General features: G+C 40.3%; 2 protein-coding genes across 5 annotated transcripts in view; one reads left to right on the top strand and one right to left on the bottom strand.

The window, feature by feature from the left end:
• Nucleotides 1-14,313, bottom strand: part of arid4b (AT-rich interaction domain 4B) — a 46,567-nt gene extending 32,254 nt beyond the window's left edge. For all 3 annotated transcript variants that reach the window (XM_086092901.1, XM_086092902.1, XM_086092903.1), the window contains exons 1-2: nucleotides 14,112-14,313; nucleotides 12,171-12,219 (exon numbers count right to left, since the gene is read on the bottom strand). In XM_086092901.1, coding sequence (XP_085949027.1) covers nucleotides 12,171-12,176 — 6 coding nt within the window. In that variant the 5' untranslated portion in view covers nucleotides 12,177-12,219; nucleotides 14,112-14,313. The remainder of the gene's footprint in view (nucleotides 1-12,170; nucleotides 12,220-14,111) is intronic.
• Nucleotides 14,314-14,639: 326 nt separating this feature from the next.
• Nucleotides 14,640-23,102, top strand: ggps1 (geranylgeranyl diphosphate synthase 1). 2 transcript variants are annotated; one of them, XM_086092223.1, is made up of 4 exons: nucleotides 14,640-15,079; nucleotides 15,714-15,807; nucleotides 16,160-16,230; nucleotides 21,628-23,102. In XM_086092223.1, the coding sequence occupies exons 2-4, from the start codon at nucleotides 15,735-15,737 to the stop codon at nucleotides 22,423-22,425; spliced, it is 942 nt and encodes a 313-aa protein (XP_085948349.1). In that variant the 5' UTR covers nucleotides 14,640-15,079; nucleotides 15,714-15,734; the 3' UTR covers nucleotides 22,426-23,102. The 2 variants fall into 2 exon arrangements, with proteins under 2 accessions (XP_085948349.1, XP_085948348.1); XM_086092222.1 differs by having other exon boundaries at nucleotides 14,642-14,991.
• The last annotated feature ends 1,191 nt before the right edge of the window (nucleotides 23,103-24,293 follow it).

Raw genomic sequence — 24,293 nt, 5'->3', positions numbered from 1 at the left:
CACATATTTGCGGCGTAGTTTTTTATGCAGCACACGCTTGTCGATGAGCTCAACTGAACTGAGAAAGGAACCAATGATTCCATTCAGTACATTCGTGAATGACAACACTGCCCGAGCCCAGTTGCAGCTCCGCTTCCCCCAAGAATGAAAATACAAAATGCTTGGTGACACATTTGAATTAGGTGTGCCTTCTAAGATTTTCAGTTCACATCAGCACCTCTGAATATAAGCCAACGTTGTTGCAAACTAGGGCTGTAGCTATCAAATATTTTGATATTCGGATATTCCACTGAAAATTCTATTGAATGACCAGATATTCAGATAAAAATAAAAAATATATATTTTTGTTTGGTTATTAAAGAACAATTATAAATACAGAAGACAAAAAAAACATAAATTTGCACTTAATAATGAACGACCAGCTGATCTAGCTAGATTAGCTATCTATCTAGATTTGCTAAAATAGCTAGCTAAATTAGCTTAAATAGCTAGCTAGATAGCTAGATACAAACAGTGTGACGGACGGCACCCCAAACACTGACAAGACAAGTCAAGTGTTAGCCGTAACAAGCTACCAGGGGCAACCTCAAAATAAAAGTCTTTCAAAGCATTGATCTCCATATATTTGGTAAGGTAAGGTTTATTTCGAAGTTGGCCTTCTTACTACGTTGGCGGCGTGTTACTGTCAAGCATAGCATGAACAACTGTTCCTGTGGTTGGCTTGTCTACGAATTCCTGACAGTCAGGACTGGACTGGTATATATTTATAATAATAATAATAATAATAATATATTTTTTTAAATCGCCCCTGGCATTTTGACTTCGGCCCGCCATTCCATCCTGGCCCAGCCCAACTCCTGATCATTCCTGCCCAACACATAGTTCTGCTACTGATGTTGATTGACGTTGGTTCAATTTGCAGTCTACATATAATCAAAATGGGTTAATGGACTGGTCACTCAAAAGCGTGGCCAGTCTCTTGGGGTAAAGTGGAGGAAAATAATAATTAAAAAGCATATCTGCTTGGGACAAAAGGATGCTGGATTAACAGGTGAAGAGGGTCAGCACTGTCCTGGGTTGCCCCCTGGACTCAACTGACACAGTGGGGGACAGGAGGATGATGGCTAAGCAGTCAACCATGCTAGACAACCCTAAACACCCCCTTCAAGACACTCTGCACTCTCAAGACTGTTACACCTGCCCTGTGCGAAGGAGAGATTCCGCTGCTCCTTCCTGCCTGCAGTTGTCACACTATACAACCGGAACATTGGATAGATTGGATTAGATAGATCGGATAGTTTATGCACGAACAATAGTTCAGGTTTTTATTTTTATGCAATGTGATTCACACGTACAAATGTCTTCTCTTGCATGGTATTTTTCTTTATTTCCTACATCCAGTATTGGACAGAATAAAAAAAAATATATATGTATATATATATAAAAACAGGCCTGGACAAAATTTAAGGTATCATAAACACCAACCATGAAAAGCTAAGAAGAGCGTTGTCTGAAGAGATTAGAAAAAATATATAAAGAAGCACATTAAATATCAAGGCTACAAGAATATCTTAAGGCATCTTTATCTTCCTGTAACTACAGTTGCACATACGCAGATGTTTTACGTCCACAGGACTGTAGCCAACCTCCCTGGATGTTCCACAACAAGAAAGTGAATGATGGAAAATTAATTGAAGAGGTAAATATATGAATTGTAACCAAAGAGTTGACCAGTGAGTTGTCCAGAAAGTGGACATTATGAGAGACAACTAAGGAGGGACAGCACTGATGAAAGCAAATCATAAAGAAAGCAAGACGGGAATTTGCAAAAAGGGGAGAATGTCTTTTGGGCACATGGTGACAAAACTGGCTTGGTTAGGTTTTGCGGCAGCGTCGCTACATGTGTGCAGGGTTACGATGAAATAATGGCATTTTGGATGAGCTTGGTCTCAGTCACGTCATGGATCTCCCAATAGCATAATGGCCCAAAACGCCCAATGGTTTAAAGCAAAAGCAAAATGTCTGACCATTCTGTGTGCTGTGCTGAAATAATTACCATTGAACACCTGTGCTAGGAGCTGAAAAATGGCATCTAGAGAAGTCAAACCTGAGACAAATTGAGCAGTTTTCTCATGAGGTGTGGGCCAAATTAATTGCCGACAGGTGCAGAAATCTCATTGACAGTTACAGAAATCACTTGATTGTGATGGTGATTGCAAAAAAAAAAAAAGTTACCATTCGGGCTGGGGGGGAAAAAAAAGAATCGGCAAACTGCCTAACTCGTAAGTCAACCACAAACATTTCTACCGTAAACTTTTATTAATCATGTTAAAACCAGAACATACGGAACCAATCTTTGGCCACTTCCGTTTTCTGTTGCTGACTTCCTGCCAATGGAGTCATTCTCAAAAATTAAAAAGATGCCTTGAGTTTGCAAAAAAAATTATAGAATTACTTCAAAGCAGAATTAAAAGCGGATTCAATAATAAATGATATACCATTACGGTACAACTTAAGCAGACTCCACACCAGTGACAGAACAATTTCAATTATTTTTTTATTTATTTTTTACTGAGGGAAATGAACTGCCCAAACAATAAGAGGAAACAAATAAAATATGTAATGGTTTTCTACATTTGTGACAAAAATCATTCTTCTGTGAAGCAATTTTCACATTTTAAACAAGCTTCAAATCGCAGCAATTGTGAGATAATCATTTTATTTTTGTTTACAAATGTTTTATAGTTGAGCTGCTGATTTTTTTTCCCCCTGTGGCATCATTTCAGTATATGTAAAAAGGTACTTAATACAGAGTCAGAATTCTAGAATTGTGACAATAACAAAGCGGTGAAGATCAATTTTGGCGGCAAAACTCACAGTATGACCTGGACATCATTATCACACAGGTGACATGCGGAATCGGTCAGCAAAAATAATCATGTGCAAATGAGACCTAACTCTTAATCGAATGAATGAAATGCCCGATAAATCCAATCTTAATTCCTCTGACTGTAAGTGAGACACACAAAGATTTTCTTCCCTATTGTCCTCTTATTTCTGCTGCAGGTTGTCAGGCAACAAGCTGTTGTCTCCGTAGATACATTCACAACAACATGTCACATTTCTCAGCTGTATGCTGAGATGGAACAATGAAGCGGGTCCAATTTGCACATAACCAAGTCAATATTCATGCTTGATAAAAGATTGGTGCTCATTATCGGCCGAAATGAATTTAATAAATATATAGACTCGGAATAATTTCTTTAAGTGGAATTATTTCCTTGTATGTCAAAATATATGTAAAAAAAAATTACAGTGTGTCAGTATATGATTGTCAGTCACAGGTTTGATCGCTTGATATTTGTGAGCTCTTCCAATCACATTCATCTCAAAAGCAACAAACAAGCAAATGAGTTGAAAACTGTCTTGTATAATGATCTTTTATTCTGCAGAGAAAAAAAAACATTCATTGAAAATCTGTTCAACGAGCGCATGGTGAATATAACCACACTTACTACTGACAGTGTCTATTAGCGAAAGCTTTGATTTGTGCTTTGCTAGTTAATTATTCACTCGACCTGAATTCTAAAGGCAGCAGACCCTGAAATTCAGGGAAAAAATGAAAACAACAAGGTCCAGCCTCAGCCAATATTCCTATTCATCAACTAAAACACACAGTTTATTCACAGAAAATAAAAAGAAAACATTTATTCACAGGTTGACAGATCGCATCTCGACTGTAAAGGTGAACACGCATGCACGGCAAAACAGGGTGCACTCTATTGTGAGCGTACCCCAGTACCTTTGACCCTCACTGCTCAATTAAACATCACAGGCAGGTTGCAGTTCCCAGCGCATACTTTTTCCTTCATTTCCATTGGCTTGAGATCCTCATGCAAGTCTTGCTGTTGAATCAGGACTCAAAGGGACAGTTTGGGATCTTCACAACTGTAGCCACCAAAACTCCTCAGGATAAAACAGGATAACAATAACAAGATGAGATTGAAACATAGGATGTATGTTCTTTTCTCCAGTAGAGGAAGGAAGTTTATAAAATGCTGCTGGTCTGTCATTCGTCAGCACCCTGGGTACCCTTCTGTCTTCGTCAGCCCGTCATTTTTTTCAAACCAAACCAAACTGTAATCATCAGACCATCAGACCTTTATTCTATTTTAACACTTTTATTGCCAAACGTATCCAAAAAAACAACCCCCTACAGTGCCAGACAATTTCGAGCATTTTCACTCATCTTTCAAGGCAAACAGAATATTGTGTGCTATGACTGCATAAACATGGTGGATAGTACCATATGAAAGATTGGATTCCATTCTTTCATTAGAAAAAAGTATGTTTCGACCTGTAAAGCGCTATATAAATAAAGATGGCATGACTTATTCCATTCTTTAGTAATAGGTCATTTGAGTGACATCATGCGAAAATGGAAAAATTGAGGAGAAATACAACTTTTTGTGAAGATACATTTTCTGCACAACAGTGACTTTGACACTAATATTTTTTGTTTAGTGACGCTCTGTGAATTAGATTTAATGTGACAAACGCTTTGATCATTCACGTCATCCTTGAAAACGTTCTATTTCCTAAGATTCACCATGTTTTTATGTCATTTAATACCCAGGAGCCTATTGAAAAGAGATACAGTGCTGCTATCTGTTTGCCAAAGTTAGTGGGTGTTAGCGCAAACCAACGCTGCACAAGATGTTTTACTGTCAATAGAGAAAAAAAGTAGTTGACGTCAATTGACGTTCTTGCCGGTAAAAGAGTTAATCACGCTTCCGGCACTATTTTAGAACCGACAGACAGAGGTAAGCATTCCGTCATGCATCCATCGGTAGTTGACGGACAAAAACCCACTTCCGTCAGTGCTTAGTCATTTATTGAAGTTTCTCATCATTCGTCGGCAAAGCGGGCGTCTGTCAGTGACATAACATACTGTAATCAACGTTAAAAAGAAGAAAAGATTTGATTCTTTAAATAGGACTTTCATTTAGCCAATACAACTCCTGACTCCTGAACAAATCCCCAAACTATAATAAAACCTATGATACTAGAGATGGAAGTATGCCGTTTTCGTTATGAGCTATTTTCTCTTGTAACCCAGGTTACTATTAGATCTTAGTAGGGGTGTGAATTGCCTAGTACCTGGCGATTCGATTCGTATCACGATTCATAGGCCACGATTCGATTCAATACCGATTAATCCCGGTGCGAATCTATAAATTGATTATTGCGATTTATTATTTTTTGCTGAAATTTAGAAAATACTAATCAGTAAACTTGTACATGTACACTGTAGGATTTGTATGAAAATGTATTTATTTATCTGAAAATTCAGGCCACTGCATTTAATAAACAGGTCTGTTTCATGTTTCAATAGCACTGAAATAAAATATTAAGGATTAATCTTCCACTAATATAATATTCTTCCATGCTTAATGTGTGAATCCTAACCCTAAGTAAGACCTTTTGTTGAATATTCACATAAAAAATTGATGTTTAAAAATCTATTTGGCCGCATATCGAATCGATTCGAGAATTGCGCGCTGTAATATCGCGATATATTGCCAAATCGATTTTTTCTAACACCCCTAGATCCTAGATAAATAAAAAGAGTGACCTAAAGCCCATATCCCACTGAAGGGTGTCAGGGTTCGTTCAAGGTCGCAAACACGTTTGCCAACCGTATTAATGGCCGCAAACACTTTTTTTTGTCGTAAGGAAGTTTTGAGTATGCTACCCTCTGAATGCAGTCAGAGTACAGCAAACAGTCGCAATCCAGTCAAGCCTTTTGGTCCCTTACGAATGCTGTGGAAAACAATCTGCAGGCACACAGGCTTGATTAAACACACACAAATGGGACCTGGCATGAAGTGATCTTTAACACCTGAGACTGACATGGAAGCCAAACCGTGCTGAGAAAAATGATGTGTAGTGTAACCTTGTTTAAACCACATTTGCAAGAAAATAAATTGCGATGACTGAAAGGAGAAGCAGACCAACAGTAGTAATAGTACCCACACACAGCACAATAAATCATTTTAATATGCTTGTCTGGCTCACAAAAACAGGCATTTGTAATTGCACCTATTCAGTATTTAAACCTGTCATATCAGACATTGCTGCTGCAACAAACACTACGGCATTTTCTGAAAATCATTCTTCCCCGAGAAGGCATAGTGTATGATGAATTCTGGCAACGGCGAAATAAGTGTCGTACCTTGTCAGTACTGATTGTTATAGCTCGGAGGATTTAATAAGCACCGAAATGGAAATGAGCTGCTGCTTTTCATACCATCTTTAGATCAAATTGACTTCACTTGCCTTTAGTAATGGAAAGCAAAATATGATCTAATTGCATGATCAGGGAGGAGTTCCACCTGTTCCCGCTGACTGTTAGGCCGTGTTACAAATAGCCAAGTGCTCAACTGCACTAATATAAATAATCCTTCTCACTCTCTCTCTCTCTCTGCGTTGCTATTCAATTCAAGAACGAGTACAGTTGTTTTGACTTTTAACACGAGTCATCTCTTTGCACGCTTGTTTGTCTGCCATCCATCACACATTCTATCGTCAGAGACACACTGACATCGGATCTCATCTGCTGTATCAATATTTGAGTCAATCCACATCGCCACACGTGGATGAGGGCAAATTGGATTACGTCACAGATTCCAAATCTTGACGTAAAATGCCATGTTGTCAATGATTGTGTTATCGTTATAATCTAATTAACAATATTTACAGATGATGAGGTGGTGACACAACTGATCAGATTATGAGCGAACGCACAATAATACAACGCAGCACGCCAGATGGCCTGACAAAAGACTTTAGTTCCGACATCAAGCCTTCCCCTGCGGTCAAGCTGCCAACCATAGGAGAAGGGTCGCAGGTTTCAGGAGTGATACATTTCGAAATACAATGACTGCTGAATTAAAAACACACAAATATTCTCAATTTACACACGGAGGATTAATTTAATTCATGTATTGCCATTTTAAGCATTAAAAAAAACATTGATAATTGAGGCATAGCCTCAGGCTGGATTTGCACTGCTTTGACCAAGTGCTATATTCTATTATTATTTTTTTTAGACTGTATATTTCAAGTGACACATTTCTGTTACGGCTGTATACACTAACTGAACTCATGAAACAGGCTAAAAAAAATATGACTAAAAGGGCTCACGTTAATGATATAACAAAAAAGTGATCTGAAACAGCTAAATACTGGATTATTTACCCCCATATGGAAGCGGCCTGTTTCTGATTTGAGAATATCCAACTCCATGTGACTTTTCTCAATACACTATAATGACACATATCTATATTAAAATAATACAATCTGAATTAGGTGTGTCAAAATTGATTAATCAACAAGTAATCAAATTAATTAACAACTATTTTAATAATCAAGTAACCATTCAGAGGCACTGCTGTTAGAAGCATTGTTTAACTTCAAATTGTCTCAATCCTCCGATTCCAGCCTCCCAACCGTAATTATTCTCGGATTTCTGTAGTATGTAAGACACTTGGAAAAATCTGCTTTATGTAAGAGATTTGGAAACATCTGATTTTACTTTGGAAAACAATGACTGAACCAGTAATCGGTTTCAAAAAAGGTTAGTGAGTACATGAAACCCTCTCCGTGTGATATTGCCTAAATCGATAAACAATACCACATTAACAACAATAAAAAAAGAAAAACGTGATATACTTGAATGAAAGATATATATTTTTTATCTGATTATTCAATTAATTGATGGAATAATTGATAGAATAATCTATTCTAAAAAAACATTTTGTAGTGAAAGCTGAATTGTATCACTTGAACCTTGTGGTATAAATCCATCCTGATGATAATTTATCTGATTCAGATAAAATCTAAACAAAAATCAACACAAAGACGCTAGTCACTAAATTTCAAAACTATTTATCACTACAAGGGTTTTTGTTGTTGCGACTTGGCTATCACCACAGTGAGTCACTTGCATTATTTGTTTGGCAAAGTTGTTACACTGGATGCCATTTCTTATGCAACTCACACTTTTTTTGTGTGGTAATTTTTATTTTTTAATCTGGGTTTAGGACAAGAAATGGCTGGATTTGGGGGCGCCAACTAGGACTTAAACCCATTCAGTATCATCTCCACAAACGGCAGCAGCATGTACCACTGCGCTACCAGCGCTCTCTCGCAGTAATTAACTGCAGTATTCTGACTGAAATACAAGTATAAGACTGAATTTTTGTATTTTCCTACATTGGTGATGCTTTTACACCAAGTAGAACAAAGGAAGTCCATAAGAGGCAGGGAGGAGGAAAGATTTACACTCTCTCTCATTCTAGCTAGCACATATAATAATCCTGCTGTGAATCACCTCTTTGTGTACGACAAACCTAGTGACCGGTGTTTCAGCAAAAAGTGCCTTGAGAAATGTCCAAACAAAAAAAAACCTCAAATAACAATTAAAATAGGGGGTAGCGCGTCTTTTGTGCTCCTCCTGCAAAGCCGCAAAGGGGAAGCTAAACATTAGACATGACATATATTTTATGAATGACTGTATTGAACGGCGGGGATTTAAATAAATAAACTAAAATAATACTTGTTTTCACTCACTCTAATTAATATTTAACGAACTCTGGCTTGTTTCTAATCATCATACTGGCTCAAGCATGAGCGGAACGGCAAAGTGCAAATGATCATTTTGCAAGTTCTAACATGAGTGAATAATGTACAAGAGTCTCCATAAAACCTCATTATGAATCTCTGAGGGTATGTATGCTCAATCTGCTGCTCCAATTATTATTTTTTTTCCTTTTAGATTTTGCAGAGAATAAATGAGACTTACTTGCACAGCCATTGATGGAAGATTGCATTTCACTGTGCTCATTGACGAAAAACTAACTGAAGCGAACACCTCATGTCTCTTTTACTCTCCACACAAAACTGACTGTTTACACCATAGGTGTCATACTCCAGTCCTCGGGGGCCGGGATACTGCAGGTTTTGGCTGTTTCCCTTCTCCAACACAGCTGATATATGATCAGCTCATCAGCAAGCTCTGCATAAGCCTGATAACGATCCTGCTTATTGGAATCAGCTTGTGTTGGAAGAGGGAAACCTCCAAAACCTGCAGGACTCCAGCCCTCGAGGACCGGAGTTTGACACCTATGGTTTACACAGACAGCTACTCTCATCAATTATTGCTTCTTTTTTTTTCTCCAAGTTGTTGCAGTTCAATGATTTTGCATACCACCGCACTTTGACATTGACTGACAACTTATTTTGTTGTATGAACGGCAACAGGTGGATATGAAGGGTTAATTAGGCTTACAATTAGATTCACACTTGCAGCCCAATTACGATTTTTTTTTTGCCCAACATCTGACACGTATCAGATTTTTTCGTGCAGTGTGGACAGGACAATTCCGAATTTTCAAATCCATCGTAGCCGTCTTTCGTATGTGGATATAAACTGGATATGTATGCAATATGTCAGCAGTAGGAACGCTCATCCGTATGTATTAGACGGCTTACCCAAAAGTATTTTTTTCTTTTCTTATGAAATTGTTCAAATATAACTTAAGCAACTATACAACTGATCATTCATTAAATTAAGTAAATTAAGACTATGATTCTATCAAGTTGGGAAAAAGTTGAACAAAACCTTGTAGTTCTAACCGTTATCAACAGCATGGCGGGAGATGTCAGAAATCCTCCCAAGACCTCCGTTTAGCAAGTATCAAAGGAATAACTGCTTATGCAATGCAACTCACTCAGCTGCTACGTTATTTGCCTTTGTCGGAATGGTTGGCGAGAGGCTGCTGAAATACCACGGGGGAGATGCATTTGCATTCCCATGCTGTTTTCAAGGTAGTAGAGCTTCTCAGATTAGCGAGATGAGGGTAAACAACAGACAACATACAGTCATCAGCTGAAGTTTACAGTGTGGGAAATGGAGGGAGTTTTTAATTAAGGGCTGTGAAGTAATTAAAGAGCTAGCTGTTGAGTAGATCAGAATTTTATGCTGACTAACCCTCAAATAGGAATTACACACCATGCCTAGATGTAACACGTACAGGTATTAGCCGCAAAAAAAAGTGCAGTGGAGCATGTGTTAAAAATAAAAAATAAAAATCTGGGCGAGACACTCCAGGAAAATAAGAATGGGGAAAAAATGATCTGTATCCCAAATTTAATTATGTATTTTCCCTAAATGGTGCTTTGCACTGCAACATTACCCTTAAATCAACATGAATTGATGGTTTTCATGCTCAAAATAATCACATTTAACAAATGTCAACACTTGAGGTCTCTTTCCAGGGGAGATCAAAGCTGAAGACATTCCTTACCCATCTTCCAACTTGCAAAATCGGTGTTGTCTCCCCCCAAAAAATGAAAAACAACTGGCTTGACATGTATACAGTACCACACTACATCTGTCAGGTTTGTGCACAAATTATTTGTTTATGTGTATCAGCGTGTGTTGCATCAGAACGCACCCCCAAAATGGCAACACTCACGTTTTGGGGATTTAACAACACTGTGAAATTTGCTACTTTGTTATGTTTTACTAGGTGCAGTATAATCCAATCGCCTTGGATTTAGAAGAGTTAATTCCTATATTAAAACTCTCACAACGCGAAACTCATGTAGGCCTTAAAGGGGAAGTCAATTCAAAAATGTCATTTACAATAATATGTTCTATGCACCCCACTAGCCTAAACATGCAATTCTGACTAATATTGCATTTGTGGAATATGAAATAAGCGTCCAGATCCATCCACCACATTTTATCCATGTCAGGTGGCGGCCATTTTGCCACTTGTTGTCGACTGAAAATGACATCACAGTTGCTCAATGCTCAGGTAACCAATCGCGGCTCACCTCTATTTGAGTTTGGTCATGTGACGGTCAAGCTGAGCTGCAATTGGTTGCTTACTGAGCACTGAGCAACCGTGATGTCATTTTTCAGTCGACAGCAAGTGGCAAAATGGCCGCCCTCTCTCATGAATAAAATCTGGTAGATTTGGAAACTTTCTTCACACAAATGCAATGTTATTCCGAATCTTGTGTTTAGACTAGAAGGGGCGCATGGAACACATTGACAATTTTTGACTTGACTTTTCTTTTAAGTAAACATATCACTCGATTGCGTCGCTTTAAAAAGCATGATCACACTAAACAAACACACGCATTCCATTTTTTTTTACAATGCCATTTAGTGAAAATTCTAATTATGCCTGTACTGTATAACAGATTTGCAAAAGTGAAACCTCAACTTTTAACATGTAAAGGCTTGTAAAATCCAATTACGTTACATGAAGTAAGAGGCCACCCATTTAAAAATACTAATATTCAAGTGGTGTCAATGTTTTTTCAGTATCTATGTGGATGACTGAGCAGATCTTTAAACGTTTAACATCACATTGGCGGTTGATGCCATTTAAACTTGTGTCACAGTTATTATTAAAATATGAAATGCATGAGGTACATTAGTGACATGACACTTAACACCTTTCCCCATCAGTCATTAAAGATGGTTTCAAGAGTGCTCTATTGTTTCCAACGCATTCATAACAGCCTTGTTAACTTCTGCTTATACTCATATGAGCGTTAACAATGTTAAAATGTCATTTAATAAATGACAGTTCAGTTCATTTGGGACTTGAGCTTTGGAAACCAGTACTGGTGTATCACATTTCAAGTCCCGCTGCAGACAAAAGGAAATTGCAGCCCGTGAAAGAGATTCTCGTCTGCTCCCCGACTACTGCTGATGTGCCTTTGCGCAAGACACCCAAAACTAAGCTGAGCTCTGGTTCTCTTAGGTGTGCAACACAAATATACAACAGGATCAATTAAATGTTCTCATTTGCGGTTAAACGTATCCGTCCTACCAATCGCTTGTCCTCATTAGGGTCAAACTGGAGCCCATCCCAGTTGACTTTGGGCGAATTGCAGGGCAGGGGTAACAACATCACAGAATAAGAATGACTTTGAAGGTTCTACCCTAACAACTCGAGTGTACAATCCCTGATTTTCCCAGTAGTTAAAACACACACACGCACAAAAGACTGACAATGCAATGAAAAACAGAAATAAAATGGCATTCAAGTGAAAGAAACGTGCATGAAAAAGTGAAAAGAGCCTACCTTCATCTCTCTCAGAGTCCTTTAAGTGACCAGAGTAGCGGATCAGAGGCTGAAAAGGATTCAAAACGACATTAGGCATGTCAACTTCAGCGAGTTTTGTGATGACATCATTCTTTTGCTTGGCAAAAACCTGGGCAGCATGCAAACATCCCAACACCTCGCGTGCACGTTCTCCTTCTTCAGATTAGCGGTTCGGCTCCACATACAAAAACACACGTTCCCAACAATACTGTGTATCCGTGTTGCAAAGTAAGCCGTGGCAGGATGATCACTCTCATACCGAGTTGCCTAAAGCCGTTTATGTAATGGCCTGTGTGTGTGTTATAATCCGTCAGTTTGCCTTGTTGAGCGAAGGGCACATATAACCTTATTGGTCTGCGCAAATGCAACGGCGATGTAGTACTGTAGTTTTGGGTCAAACAAACACACGTACACACTCTGTATGCTCTCTCTCTCACACACACACACACACACACACACACACACACACACACACACACACACACACACACACACACACACACACACACACACACACACACACACACACACACACACACACACACACACACACACACACACACACACACACACACACACACACACACACACACACACACACGGTGGGGGCAGCGTGCAGTCTGCCTGCACCGCACCGACTCCCAACACTAGAGCAGCGGATGACGCCATTTCTGTGGCTGACAGTCGGATACAAACAACCACAGCACTTCATTTGGACGTGTACGCAAGCAGCGCATCCAATCCACCCGCACTAATCAGGCGGAGAGCCTTTAAACACCAACACGAATGATATGGCTTTTAAATGCAAACCGCTCCGTGGCGCTTCCCGTTTCCTTCCTCCGCCGACTCAGCGACTCGCTCGATAGCGAAAATAGAGCCGTGATAACACTCGCTTGTCACCGAGCCGAACATTTACAGCCGTGTCAGCCGTGTCGTGTTGAAAAAGAGACGCTAAAAGCGTCAAGTTGGTCAAAGTGCGAGCGGCCAGGCATCCAATTAAAAAGTCACTTTCGCGGAATGAGCTCCTTTTTTTTTTTTTCGAGCGACATGTCTGCACACTACTCGCTTGCTGACAAAGGAGCAAGCCCGACAAACGGTTCGCAACAAGGTCAGCCTAATGGCGACTTGACATAGTAGCGCTAATAACATTAATGTCGTATTGTTAGAAGAGGGAACCGAGGTCGCCGTGTTTATCCGACATACGCCGAGGACATGGAGTCATCCGCCCCAGACAAGCAGCTCCTAGTGCCCGATACAAGTGAGTGAGTGAGTGAGTGAGTGAGTGAGTGACCGGTCAGCCTCGAATATCTTCTAAGGAAACATCGAGCTTGCTTTGTCAAAATACCACCAAGGACGCGGCTAAACAGGAACAAATCCAAAGGGGGGAAACATCATCGTGAGAGGGGACTTTCGTTTTTCATTAAATAAAAGGTGGCCCATTCTGTCGCGACTTCGGAAGAACTGGTGTGGCACTGCAACTGACAGCCACGACGGGGTGAAAAAAAATGTCGTTTAATCACTGCATCGACGCCAAGCTTCGCCCTTAGTGTGTCGTGTAAAATCACTTTGACGCCTATGAGACTACGCTCGACGACGAGGATTCCTCCGCTCAACAACACAAAACGCTGGTGCTCCCCCCGGCAGCCTTGGAACTATTCAACATCGAAAGAACCGTCTCACTCGCCTTATGGTTGTTTGTTTACTGCATAACTTTGCGATCGAGCTGACCAGAGTTGTTTTTCGGCCATTATCCCGGTGGATTCATTCATTCCCTTGTAGATCGTGCAAAGACACACTGCATCGCCAGTAAACAAGTTAGCGAACACGCAGTCTGGCTAGTTAGAATATAAAGCAGGGCAGCGAGCTAGTCAAAGATGTTCAAAATAAGCCATGGCTTTTGTCGAACAACAGCAGTCTTACCTGCGCTGTCAAGTTGAGAATCGCGTCCGTTTTTCGACGAAAGTGTGCTAGTAATCCATAGGAACATTTAAGTGGTGACTATGGGAGGTTTGGCCGTCGCTCGTCGGCCCCAGGTTGATGTTGAACACGGCTAGATAAAGTCGTTTTCGCAGAGCACTGCTGTGCTGTTTGCCTTGTTGAGAAGCTTCTCCAGCCTGCCTCTTTCTCAGATCCCCCCACCCCCAGCCTTCTGAGTATGATTGACGGGCACGTTGATCACGCCCTGCCATTCCTGCGCAATGCAATTGGATAATAACGCCATAGGAAACGCCTTACTTCTCAATGATTGGTTTATAGTGGAGGAAAAAAAAATATCCAAGGCAATCCATACGAAATAAACGTACCTACTGGTTACTCGACTCAATACAGAAAATAAAGAAAACTACAACACCCATGTTTATAATAACTGGGTGCGTTCGTTTTAATGTAACATGTGTCCCGATTCGTTATTCTTTTTACTTCCTTGTCAAGTACAGTCCAGATGTCGCTATCGGGCAATGGTGTGGTATATAAACAATACACACTGAGCTCGACGCGAATATAAATGTAGCTTCAGCAAGCTAACTATTCTGACAGCAGGCGTTATCTACCCACTAGTTCCGGAGCAAGCACAGCACAACATCCCATGAGTTGGCTAGTATTGTGGATTACTACAATGATATCATTTACCGAACTTGGTAATTCTGTCGTCTATACCCCATTCGACCAAAGTATTGCTTTTAAAACCACACAGAAATGCGCGTTAGCGGCTCGTTTGTGTTAGCATGCTAACACAAGTCAACTAGCCGGGCGGCTAACAGGAACGGCTAGTCACCATTCGGATATCACAGAGACAACCAAGGTAGGTAGAGCTGAAGACTACACGGCTACACTTTTTAAATTACAGTCGTGACTTTTCAACACTCTAGCTCACCTGCAACTCTGAACAGGTCAGTATAAGCCGTAAAACCCTATTTTAAATAGGAAGTATGTTCTTAAAATACTCTAGTCTTGAATGAGATTCTGAATTCAGACGTTTTCTTATATTTAACCCGTTTTGCCTTTCTCGAAGTAATCATTACACAAGGAAAATATTATATACTGCTGGATGTCTTTGTATTGTTTTTTTGATTTTGTACTCTGATCGTCCACTGATGGTAAATGACTCATCGAGTCATTTCTATTTTCTTAAAGTGTTTCTATTAAATCATTTGAGAACTGTGCTGCTTTTCTTGATGCATTCTTTCTTGTTGACAAAACACATCCAGTCATGTGATCAGTTAGTATCCATCCGTTGCATTTTTCCAAGTATTCAATCAATCATTAAATATTTTTTTTGTAATTTGTTCTGATTAGGAGTATGTGGTGAGTGTAAGTAGGCCTACTAAATTATAAATAAATAAAATATCATAAGTGGTGTTCACATCTGATATGTAATCATTATGCTGCAATGGCCAAATACGCTAGATGCTCAACAAGAGCACCATCATTCACCATCATTCAGGTTAATGCACATTTGACCAAAATACCCCCCCCCCCCCCCCATTTTCAAGAATATCTTTCTCTTTTTCTTCTCACAACAAGACTTCAAATACTTTTGAAGTGATGGACGGTGAGCCAGAAGCGGCCTCAGAGCGAATTCTCCTGGAGCCATACAAATACTTGTTACAACTGCCAGGTGAGTTCCTGTCCATCTTCAAGAACACAACCGTCACTGTGTGTTGGAGCTTTAATATATTAAGTGAGTCCTGGAACAAAATGTTCAGTCAGATAAATTCTGTATAAAATTATATGATTCATCTAATATTGATTTTTTTTTTTCCCGGGGTCCTGCTGCTACCACCTACCAGTTAATGTTGCATTCAAAGTACTCCACACCTGCAATTAAAACGAGTGGGTTACTGTACAACACATACTAATCAATCCAGAATATAAATTAAACACCAGCCACCCCCCGTTTTCTTAGCTGGTTGACATTCATATCAAAGAGATTCAAATAATCCATACAGTTTTCATTATTGTCTCCTCAGGAAAACAAGTGCGGACAAAACTTGCTCAAGCATTCAATCACTGGCTCAATGTTCCAGAAGACAAACTGCAGGTGAGTAGTTGGAACAAAATACTTACAGTAATTGCCCAATCGACAAGACATCTTTTAAATATACATAAAATAGTCAAAATAATCATGTTATGTTATGTTGGCAGTACAAAAGCCACCATATGCTGGCCACCGTAAACCCAGACGCATAATACAGAGCCGTACTCGTACTGTATGTGTCCGTGACGACGAAGAGCAATGCAGATGGTGCGCTTGCACAATTGAGAAGCAGTTTATATTTGGTCATAAACTTCATCTCAGCCCAAATCCGTTAACATCATGAGAGTCATTTCTGTAGGACAAGTAGCAGTGTGAGCGGTGACATACAAAGCTGAACCTAAGAAAGAAACACAATTCTATCTTATTACTTATTGGACACATTTGGATATGTTAATTAAAGTAAGAATCAATGCTAGCTTCACAGTTAAGTGCGTCACATGCCACAATCAGCCGGCAAAGTCAGATTTATTCTACCCTTGACTCGCTTTGTATTGCCCAGAGGCTGATTAGTGCATGTTTTGTGGATAACAACTACAGCAGGGTTGCTGGAAATCGAGCCACAGTGTCAATATTTGGGTTTATTTTTTTATATGAAACCTGACACAACCTAGCAGCTAAAGCACCAAAGAGGTCTTTATGAACAGCCGTCTGACATTATGGCACAAGATAATCCTTTAACAAATTATGAAAATGTTGCTTTTGTTGTATTTCAAGGTTGGGTTCAAACACACATACAAGATACGTCTCTTAACTTACAGCTGTTGTAAGTTGTATACAATTTAGGGACGGCATTTAAGGAAAGGAGAATTACAGTACTTTTTGAATGTATTTTGGATCATGAATTGCTGGTAATGACTCGCTTCAATGTCATCTTAAGGCTTGCAAGTCAATCAGACGCTTTAGTTTTTCTTTAAATTACATTTGGATGAGCTACTTAGGATTCATTCGGGTTTTTTTTAGCACAACCATTTTGCTATCATCTTTGCAGTGGCAGTAATTAAAAACTAGTGCTCAGCCCACTGCCAGTGAAACGTGTGACACAAACGTGGAGATCGACTCTCTTAATCTTACAGCGGGCAGAAGTGCGTTGCCTGTCAGACGCGGTTAAGCTTGCGGTTCAAAACTGTTTTGTGTGACCTCATAAAATCTTCATGTACGTCAGTTTCCCATCCGTCCAACAGGGGGTGCGCTTGAGCTTTGCATGTATTGTTTCTGTTGTGAGGACTTGCCTTACATTTATTTACACTAGCTCGTCCCTCACATATCAAACACAGTCAGTGTGGGTTGGTCAACCTCTCCTTTGTTTAGATTTGAAAATAGCTTAACCTGTTAACTCATTCATTGCCATTGACGCCTAATTTTTAATCATCTTAAAAAAGAAATTAAATCGTGAGTTAATGAGGGAAGTCACGTAATTAGTTACAATTAATTTTAATCACCTGACGCCCCTAATTTTCAATAATCTTTTCTTCTTTTTTTGTTTTTGAAAAAAAATTCAAGATAAAAATACATTGGGGCGTCAGGCGATGAGAATTTGTAATCGTAATTAATTGCATAACTTTACCAGTTAACTCAGGATGATCACAAATTTGACATCTGTACTAAAGGTTTTCATACTCTTGTTAACAAAAGTGGAAAAAAATGTTAAACTAATATAAATAGTTCAAATAATTTTTTGACATTTATAGCCGTTAATGGCAGTGAATGAATCAAAAAGAAAAAGAAAAGATTACAAATTTGGAGCATCAGGCAATTAAAATTGTAATCGTAATTAATGGCAGGACTTCAATAGTTAATTTAAGATTAATCACAAATTTTGTATGTTCTAAATGTACAATAATAAAATTCTAGGTTTTTATACTCTTGTTCACAAAAATGAAAAAAAAATAAAAATAATAGAAATAGTTAAAATTAATTTTTGACATCTATAGCCGTCAATGGCAGTGAATGAGTTAAACAGTGTTAATAACATTTGTTTTTTCAATTACCACCCCTCCCCCTCCCCAAACAACTCTTTAATGGTCATATAAATGTAGAAGTTAAATGTTATCTATTAAAACTTAAAAACAAACAAATGTGAACTTGTTAAGACTTAACAGCTGACTGGTTTCTTTTTTTCTTTTTATTTTTACACTGACTTGCCCCTTTCGCCATGTTGTCCCGAGCAGCCATGACAGAAACGTGTGTAGAACTTAGCAGCATATTCCAATTTGTGGTCCATCACCATACGTTACTACCTCTTTTAGTTCTGTGGTGGCACAACAAAAATAAAGAGAAAAACATAAAAGCAGTTGATCATTGCACACTGAACTGCAGTTTTGCATATTTGCACGCATAGTTGTCCTGGAATGTTGGTAAGATTATTCTTTATTATTTATTATTATTTTATTAGACGCAGAAACTCACATCATGCTGCCTCATATGTAACCTAACGTGTGTCCCACTTCATACATCCTTTTCTGTTTGCACTCCATGTGACCTCCACATGTTCATATTCTAAACAAATCTGACTTAAGTCCTCTGCCACAAAGCTTATGATTCCAATTTCGGTGAATTATGGCACAGCACGCCCCCCCCCCCCCTCCCACCCCCTCTTTGCGTGGCGCTCGGTAAACTCCTGCTGAACCCATCACGCAGACTGAGAGCACTCCTCTCGGCATCATTAGCGCTTCGCTGCCAAGAAGGCGCCGCCATGGAAAAAAGTGTGCCTTCAGATAGATGAAGGGAGTGACATCGGTGTACTGTGTCATTCATTTGGACATCGGCAGTACATAATGTGTAATGTGTGCCTCTTGCGCAGCACGTTGCGACGTTGCCCTTGTTCTGTTCTCGCTGGCGCGTTGTAGAATGGTTATTAGCGTCACAATGTTGTGTATTTCAATGGCCGCATACAGTGCTCAACAAATGAATCCATTCCAAACAGAAAACCTTTCCTTTCAGAATCAATATTTTCTATGGCATACATCAAACTACCAATTACTCCCTTATTTCTGTTGTTTTGAGCTAAGTGCCTCTTGCACATTTCATGTGACAAATTCAGAGTCAGAGCCTCTGTAAGACATCACTAAGAAGTGAGTGGCAGTCACATAACGTGTGGCTACTCCTAAATGCTGGATGGGTCAATAACAAAAAATATCCATTTTTACTTCGTCAAGTGGAACATTGCAAGTTCCACTTGACTTGAGTCCGATTGTATTGCAGTGGGCCCTGAAATGGACCAAACAGCTAGTTTATTCTTTCCCGGAATATAGCGGGCAGTCATTTCGTTATGGTTGTTCGCATACAAAATCGCACAAAACTAGTTTGCGTAGTGGCATAAGATTATGCCATCAAGCAGCGCGAGTAGAGAAGGCATAGTTAGTGCTGTACTTATTGTTTTTGCATTTGATTGTTGTATGAACAGAACACAGGACCCTCCTGTACTGTCTCGGTCCGAGGCGAAGGGCATGATCCGTTCCATCCGCTGCCTCGTCTGGTACGACTCTGCTTGTGCAGCCTCCCTAAATGAAAAAAAAAAACCCAGCCTGCTCACAACTGACTGCCCCAAACTAAATTGCCTTGAATGCATTTGTTTGAGGCGAAGACATGTCTGCATTGTTAATAGATCACTGTTTGTGGCTTTTGCAAACTGTGACGTCCACAGTCGGCAAAGTGTGGTGCTAATCAATGAAGACTTGCGAATCAGTGAAGGCACGCGTCACTTTGGCAATGGCAGTCTGACTAAACGCATTCCATAGCAATTGTTGCTGCCGCTCTTATCTTAGAACCGTTATTGATGGAAATTTTGAATTTGCTGTGACGGCATTTGCCATTTCTAAGCCAATGTCACTTGACTAATTGGAGGCAACTGACTGTCACTCAAAGATTACACCAATGGTGTGATTGACAATTCAACATGTTCCGTTTTAAGTTATACTAGAGAAGTGGTTGTCAAACTATTGTCTGCAAAATAATTTATAACAAAAACAATGTATAATAAAAATTTTAAAAAAGGAGGCATACCTCCATATAGACACAAGTGTGCCAATAAAACCTACAAAACCAAATTGAGCCAGTTAAAAGCTCTGAAATGATTGTGATAGCACATAAATGTGACATGCCCGCATGTAATGAGCATTTCTAGTGCTTTCTTACTCTTTTCTAATATAAAGGTTGAAAGAAAAAACACACATGGTTATTAGGGGTGTGCCAAAAAAATCGATTCTTATAAGAATCGCGATTCTCATTTAGTACGATTCAGAATCGATTTTATTTAAATTATTTTATACTGTCTTCCCTTTGTTTACGTGTGCCTTTATTGGGAGCGCTGTCCATGTTGTACCCGATTTGGCCACTTAGGGGCAGTGTGGTTCCACGTGATCTGATACACTTAAGTTGTAGCCACATTAGAGAGTAGAAGGAAAAAGTCACAATCAAGTTATTCCAATAAAAGTTGTTTTTTTGCAGCGTAGAGATGTTTTTTTGAGTGATAAAAGTGCCGCAAGTAGCGCACTAATTAGCATTAGCGAGTCAGACTGGAGTAGATCATTACGATTCCTTGAACATCTATAAATTGAAGCAAAAATCATTGTCAATCAAATCATTTAGAATCAAAAATCACTCTTAATCGAAAATTGATTCTGAATCGAGTCGCACACCCAAAAATCGGAATAGAATCGTGAGCCATTCAAAGATTCCCACCCCTAATGGTTATGTTTAATTGGCGTCAAGAGTGAGGGAGTGCTTGGAAACGTTCTCTTCCCTGCATCTAAGGGGTCCTTTGGGCCCAAAACTTTGAGAACCCCAGTCCAAGAGCATACAGTAATGTGTAAAGTGGCTCACTAAGGTTTCAGGGTTCGTGAGGGGTTGTGTTTTAGGCGGTCGTCGCCAGCTGCCTGACCCGCTGAGCCTCTCTTTGTGCAAACAGCTCTCATTCCCACCACCAGCCTTTTAGGCACTGTGATGTCATTTTCAGCCACCTGTGTGTCAGTTCAAGGCTAAATGAGATGGATATAAAAAAACAAAATCAAAACAGGTGGGTTTTTCTGCTTAATTAATGTTAACACAAATGAAAACATTCATCAAAATACCGTGTTTAGACTAGTGGGAGCACACAGACCATATTGCAGAATTCTCACTCTCATATTTGTATTTTTCTGACACCTTTTGTCTTCTAATGCTAAATAGAATGTTTTTTTTAGGAGGTGATGAGGTGTTTAGTCCGGCATCCATTTACAGACGTGTCGACGTGTAATTCATTCACGTCACCATTTGACGTGTCAGACCTTGAGTGAGAGAACATGAAAACATGGCGCCCTCTGCTGTATTCAAGTTGAAGCGCATCAACAATGTGCCTCTATGCGCCAAGTCGCATGAATAAAGCCGCAACTTATTTAAGTTTGCGTTGTATTCCTAATTCAGGTGATCATCGAAGTGACCGAGATGTTGCACAACGCCAGCTTGCTCATAGACGACATTGAGGACAGCTCCAACCTGCGGCGCGGCTTCCCCGTGGCCCACAGCATCTACGGCATTCCCTCGGTCATCAACTCTGCCAACTATGTGTACTTCCTGGGTTTGGAGAAGGTGTTGACGCTGAACAACCCCGAAGCCGTGCGCGTGTTCACCCGGCAGCTGCTGGAGCTGCACCGCGGCCAGGGCCTGGACATCCACTGGAGGGACACGTACACCTGCCCCACCGAGAAGGAGTACCGCAACATGGTGCTGCAGAAAACCGGGGGTCTCTTCGGCCTGGCCGTGGGCCTGATGCAGCTCTTCTCAGACTGGAAGCAGGACTTGAAGCCCCTCCTGGACACGCTGGGCCTCTTCTTCCAGATCCGCGACGACTACGCCAACCTGAGCTCGCGCGAGTACAGCGAGAACAAGAGTTTCTGTGAGGACCTGACGGAGGGCAAGTTCTCCTTCCCCACCATTCACGCCATCTGGTCGCGCCCGGAGAGCACCCAGGTGCAGAACATCCTCAGACAGCGCACAGACAACTTGGACATCAAGCGCTACTGCGTGGACTACCTGGAGAAGGTGGGCTCGTTCGCATACACCCGTCAGACTCTGCGGGAGCTGGAAGCCGAGTCTTACCGTCTGATCCGGGAGTGTGGGGGAAACCCGCAGCTGGAGAGCCTGGTGGAACTCCTCAGCCGCATGCATCAAGAGGCCGAAACGGAGTCCAATGCTGAGCAGCGCGTCAGCCGGAACCACTGACCACACCTCCTCGTCACTCACCGCACCTGACAAACCTGCACGCCTTGCATCCAAGAAAATGCTCATGGTATCGCAAAAAACCAAGACGAAGAAACTCCAACCCGCGTCCTGCCTTTGTCCTCGCTGTGTCGGAAGCGTGTTCGAATCACGCTGCAGCTGTTCATGTTTTAATAAACACTTGAATCGGGTTTTCTGGCCAGGGGTGACTATCATGATGCCACTCCGCAGGAAATTGTAGTGTTTGCTTCTCAATGTGAAATATTCCAGGCCTGGCTCAGGGTCTTTGTGTGCTGCAGACATTTTATTTCCAACCATGGCCACGTACGCTATCATCATTGCGTGAATGAGGCGACATTTTAAAAGCCTTTTGAGTACCTTGAAGTCAGCACGGCGCGATATAAATGGAACGCCATTTGCTTTTTAACCAACTGAGTGTTTTGCTGAAGTCCATCTTTAAAGCATGTGGATGTTTGGAGTGCTTAAGAGACACGTGGCTCTTATTCATCGAGCCGCCACCGCTCAGAGAGAACCTCAAATCGTCGACTTGTGATGCAACATATTGCGATTCCATTTAAAAGATGTTTGTATGCTTTTCTCAGCCTTTATCCATTGCACTCCGGCACAAATTCACATTTATATCTATTAAATAAAAAAAGATCTTCAAGAATGTGTCAAGATTTGAGGTCTTGCTGTCTTCAGTTGCCAATTCAGCTTTCCTCTAAAACCTGTGAGCAGAGGAATAGCGCCATCTACAGGGTGTCACTAATAAGGATAAGCGGCGGAATACATGTTTTTCATTAAAGCCATCACACAAACGACAAAACACAAACATTCTGTAAAAAATAAACTTTTCAGCACTATGATCATGAATGCGTTGCTGCACGACACACGGGTTGTGTTTCTTTTTTTCCTTTTTTGTTTTTTTTACATCCAGCAGCAGCAGCCAAATCAGAAAACCTTGAGTGAATTCCAGGCTGGTTGCTATGGACATGGCTGCTGTTTTGCTGCAACTTATGCCTGAACTCCTTCAACCCCTGCCTGTGTCTGTTTCGTGTCTTATTAAAGCTGACATTCTCTTCAGTGGTGAGCGCTCTGTGTGCAGGGTAGAATTCTCAAGATGGTGTGCATCGATATCTAAAAGCTATTTTGTTTTGCTCCTCTGAGCAAGTGTGATCAAATGCATGTGACGCAGCAGCAGAAGAGCTGACTTAAGTCCAACACAATCACTCATCAAAACCCCACACCAATCATATGTATTCTCTCATGGTTTGATTCTCTCCACTCGAGTGAGAGCAAGCATGCTGTTGTTTGTGTGGGAACCGATAAACCCATCAGCCCCGCCCACCCCTTCCAAGATTTGGTTTATTTATCATCAGACTGTGCTTAACAGGGATGGAGCTTTTTTTTATAAATCTTTTTCTTTTCATACTTTTATATATGTTAATTGCAAATTACATTGATGATAAAAGTCCTGGATTAAGTGTTTTTTTTTTTTGTAGAATGTAATATAGAGTAAAATTAGTATTTAATTTTCATTTTTATATTCACATGTTCACATACAAATACATGGTGGTAATATAAAAATATCCTGTATTATCAAATTAGAGGTGGTGGGGGAGATCTTCGAGTGTGACCCCAATAACCCCCGTTACCCCCCACCCCACCCCACCCCCCACACACACACACAAAGTGCAATTGCACATTCACTACAGTAGGTGGCCGTGGCACTCACTCATTGTCACACATGGAAGCTTAGCAGTTTTATAAACATGATTCTATTTATAGTCACAGCAGAGAGTTGTGAGGTGCAAAATATTTTCTTCAAATAATTGAGAAGCACTTCCCACACTCATGTTGATATTTGGGTG

The sequence above is a fragment of the Leptonotus elevatus genome, chromosome 13, assembly GCF_054856555.1.
Source record: "Leptonotus elevatus isolate MCC_2025b chromosome 13, RoL_Lele_1.0, whole genome shotgun sequence".
NCBI classification, from domain to species: Eukaryota; Metazoa; Chordata; class Actinopteri; order Syngnathiformes; family Syngnathidae; genus Leptonotus; species Leptonotus elevatus.
The sequence above is the reverse complement of the archived record's forward strand: the minus strand, read 5'-3'. Positions and strand labels throughout refer to the sequence as shown.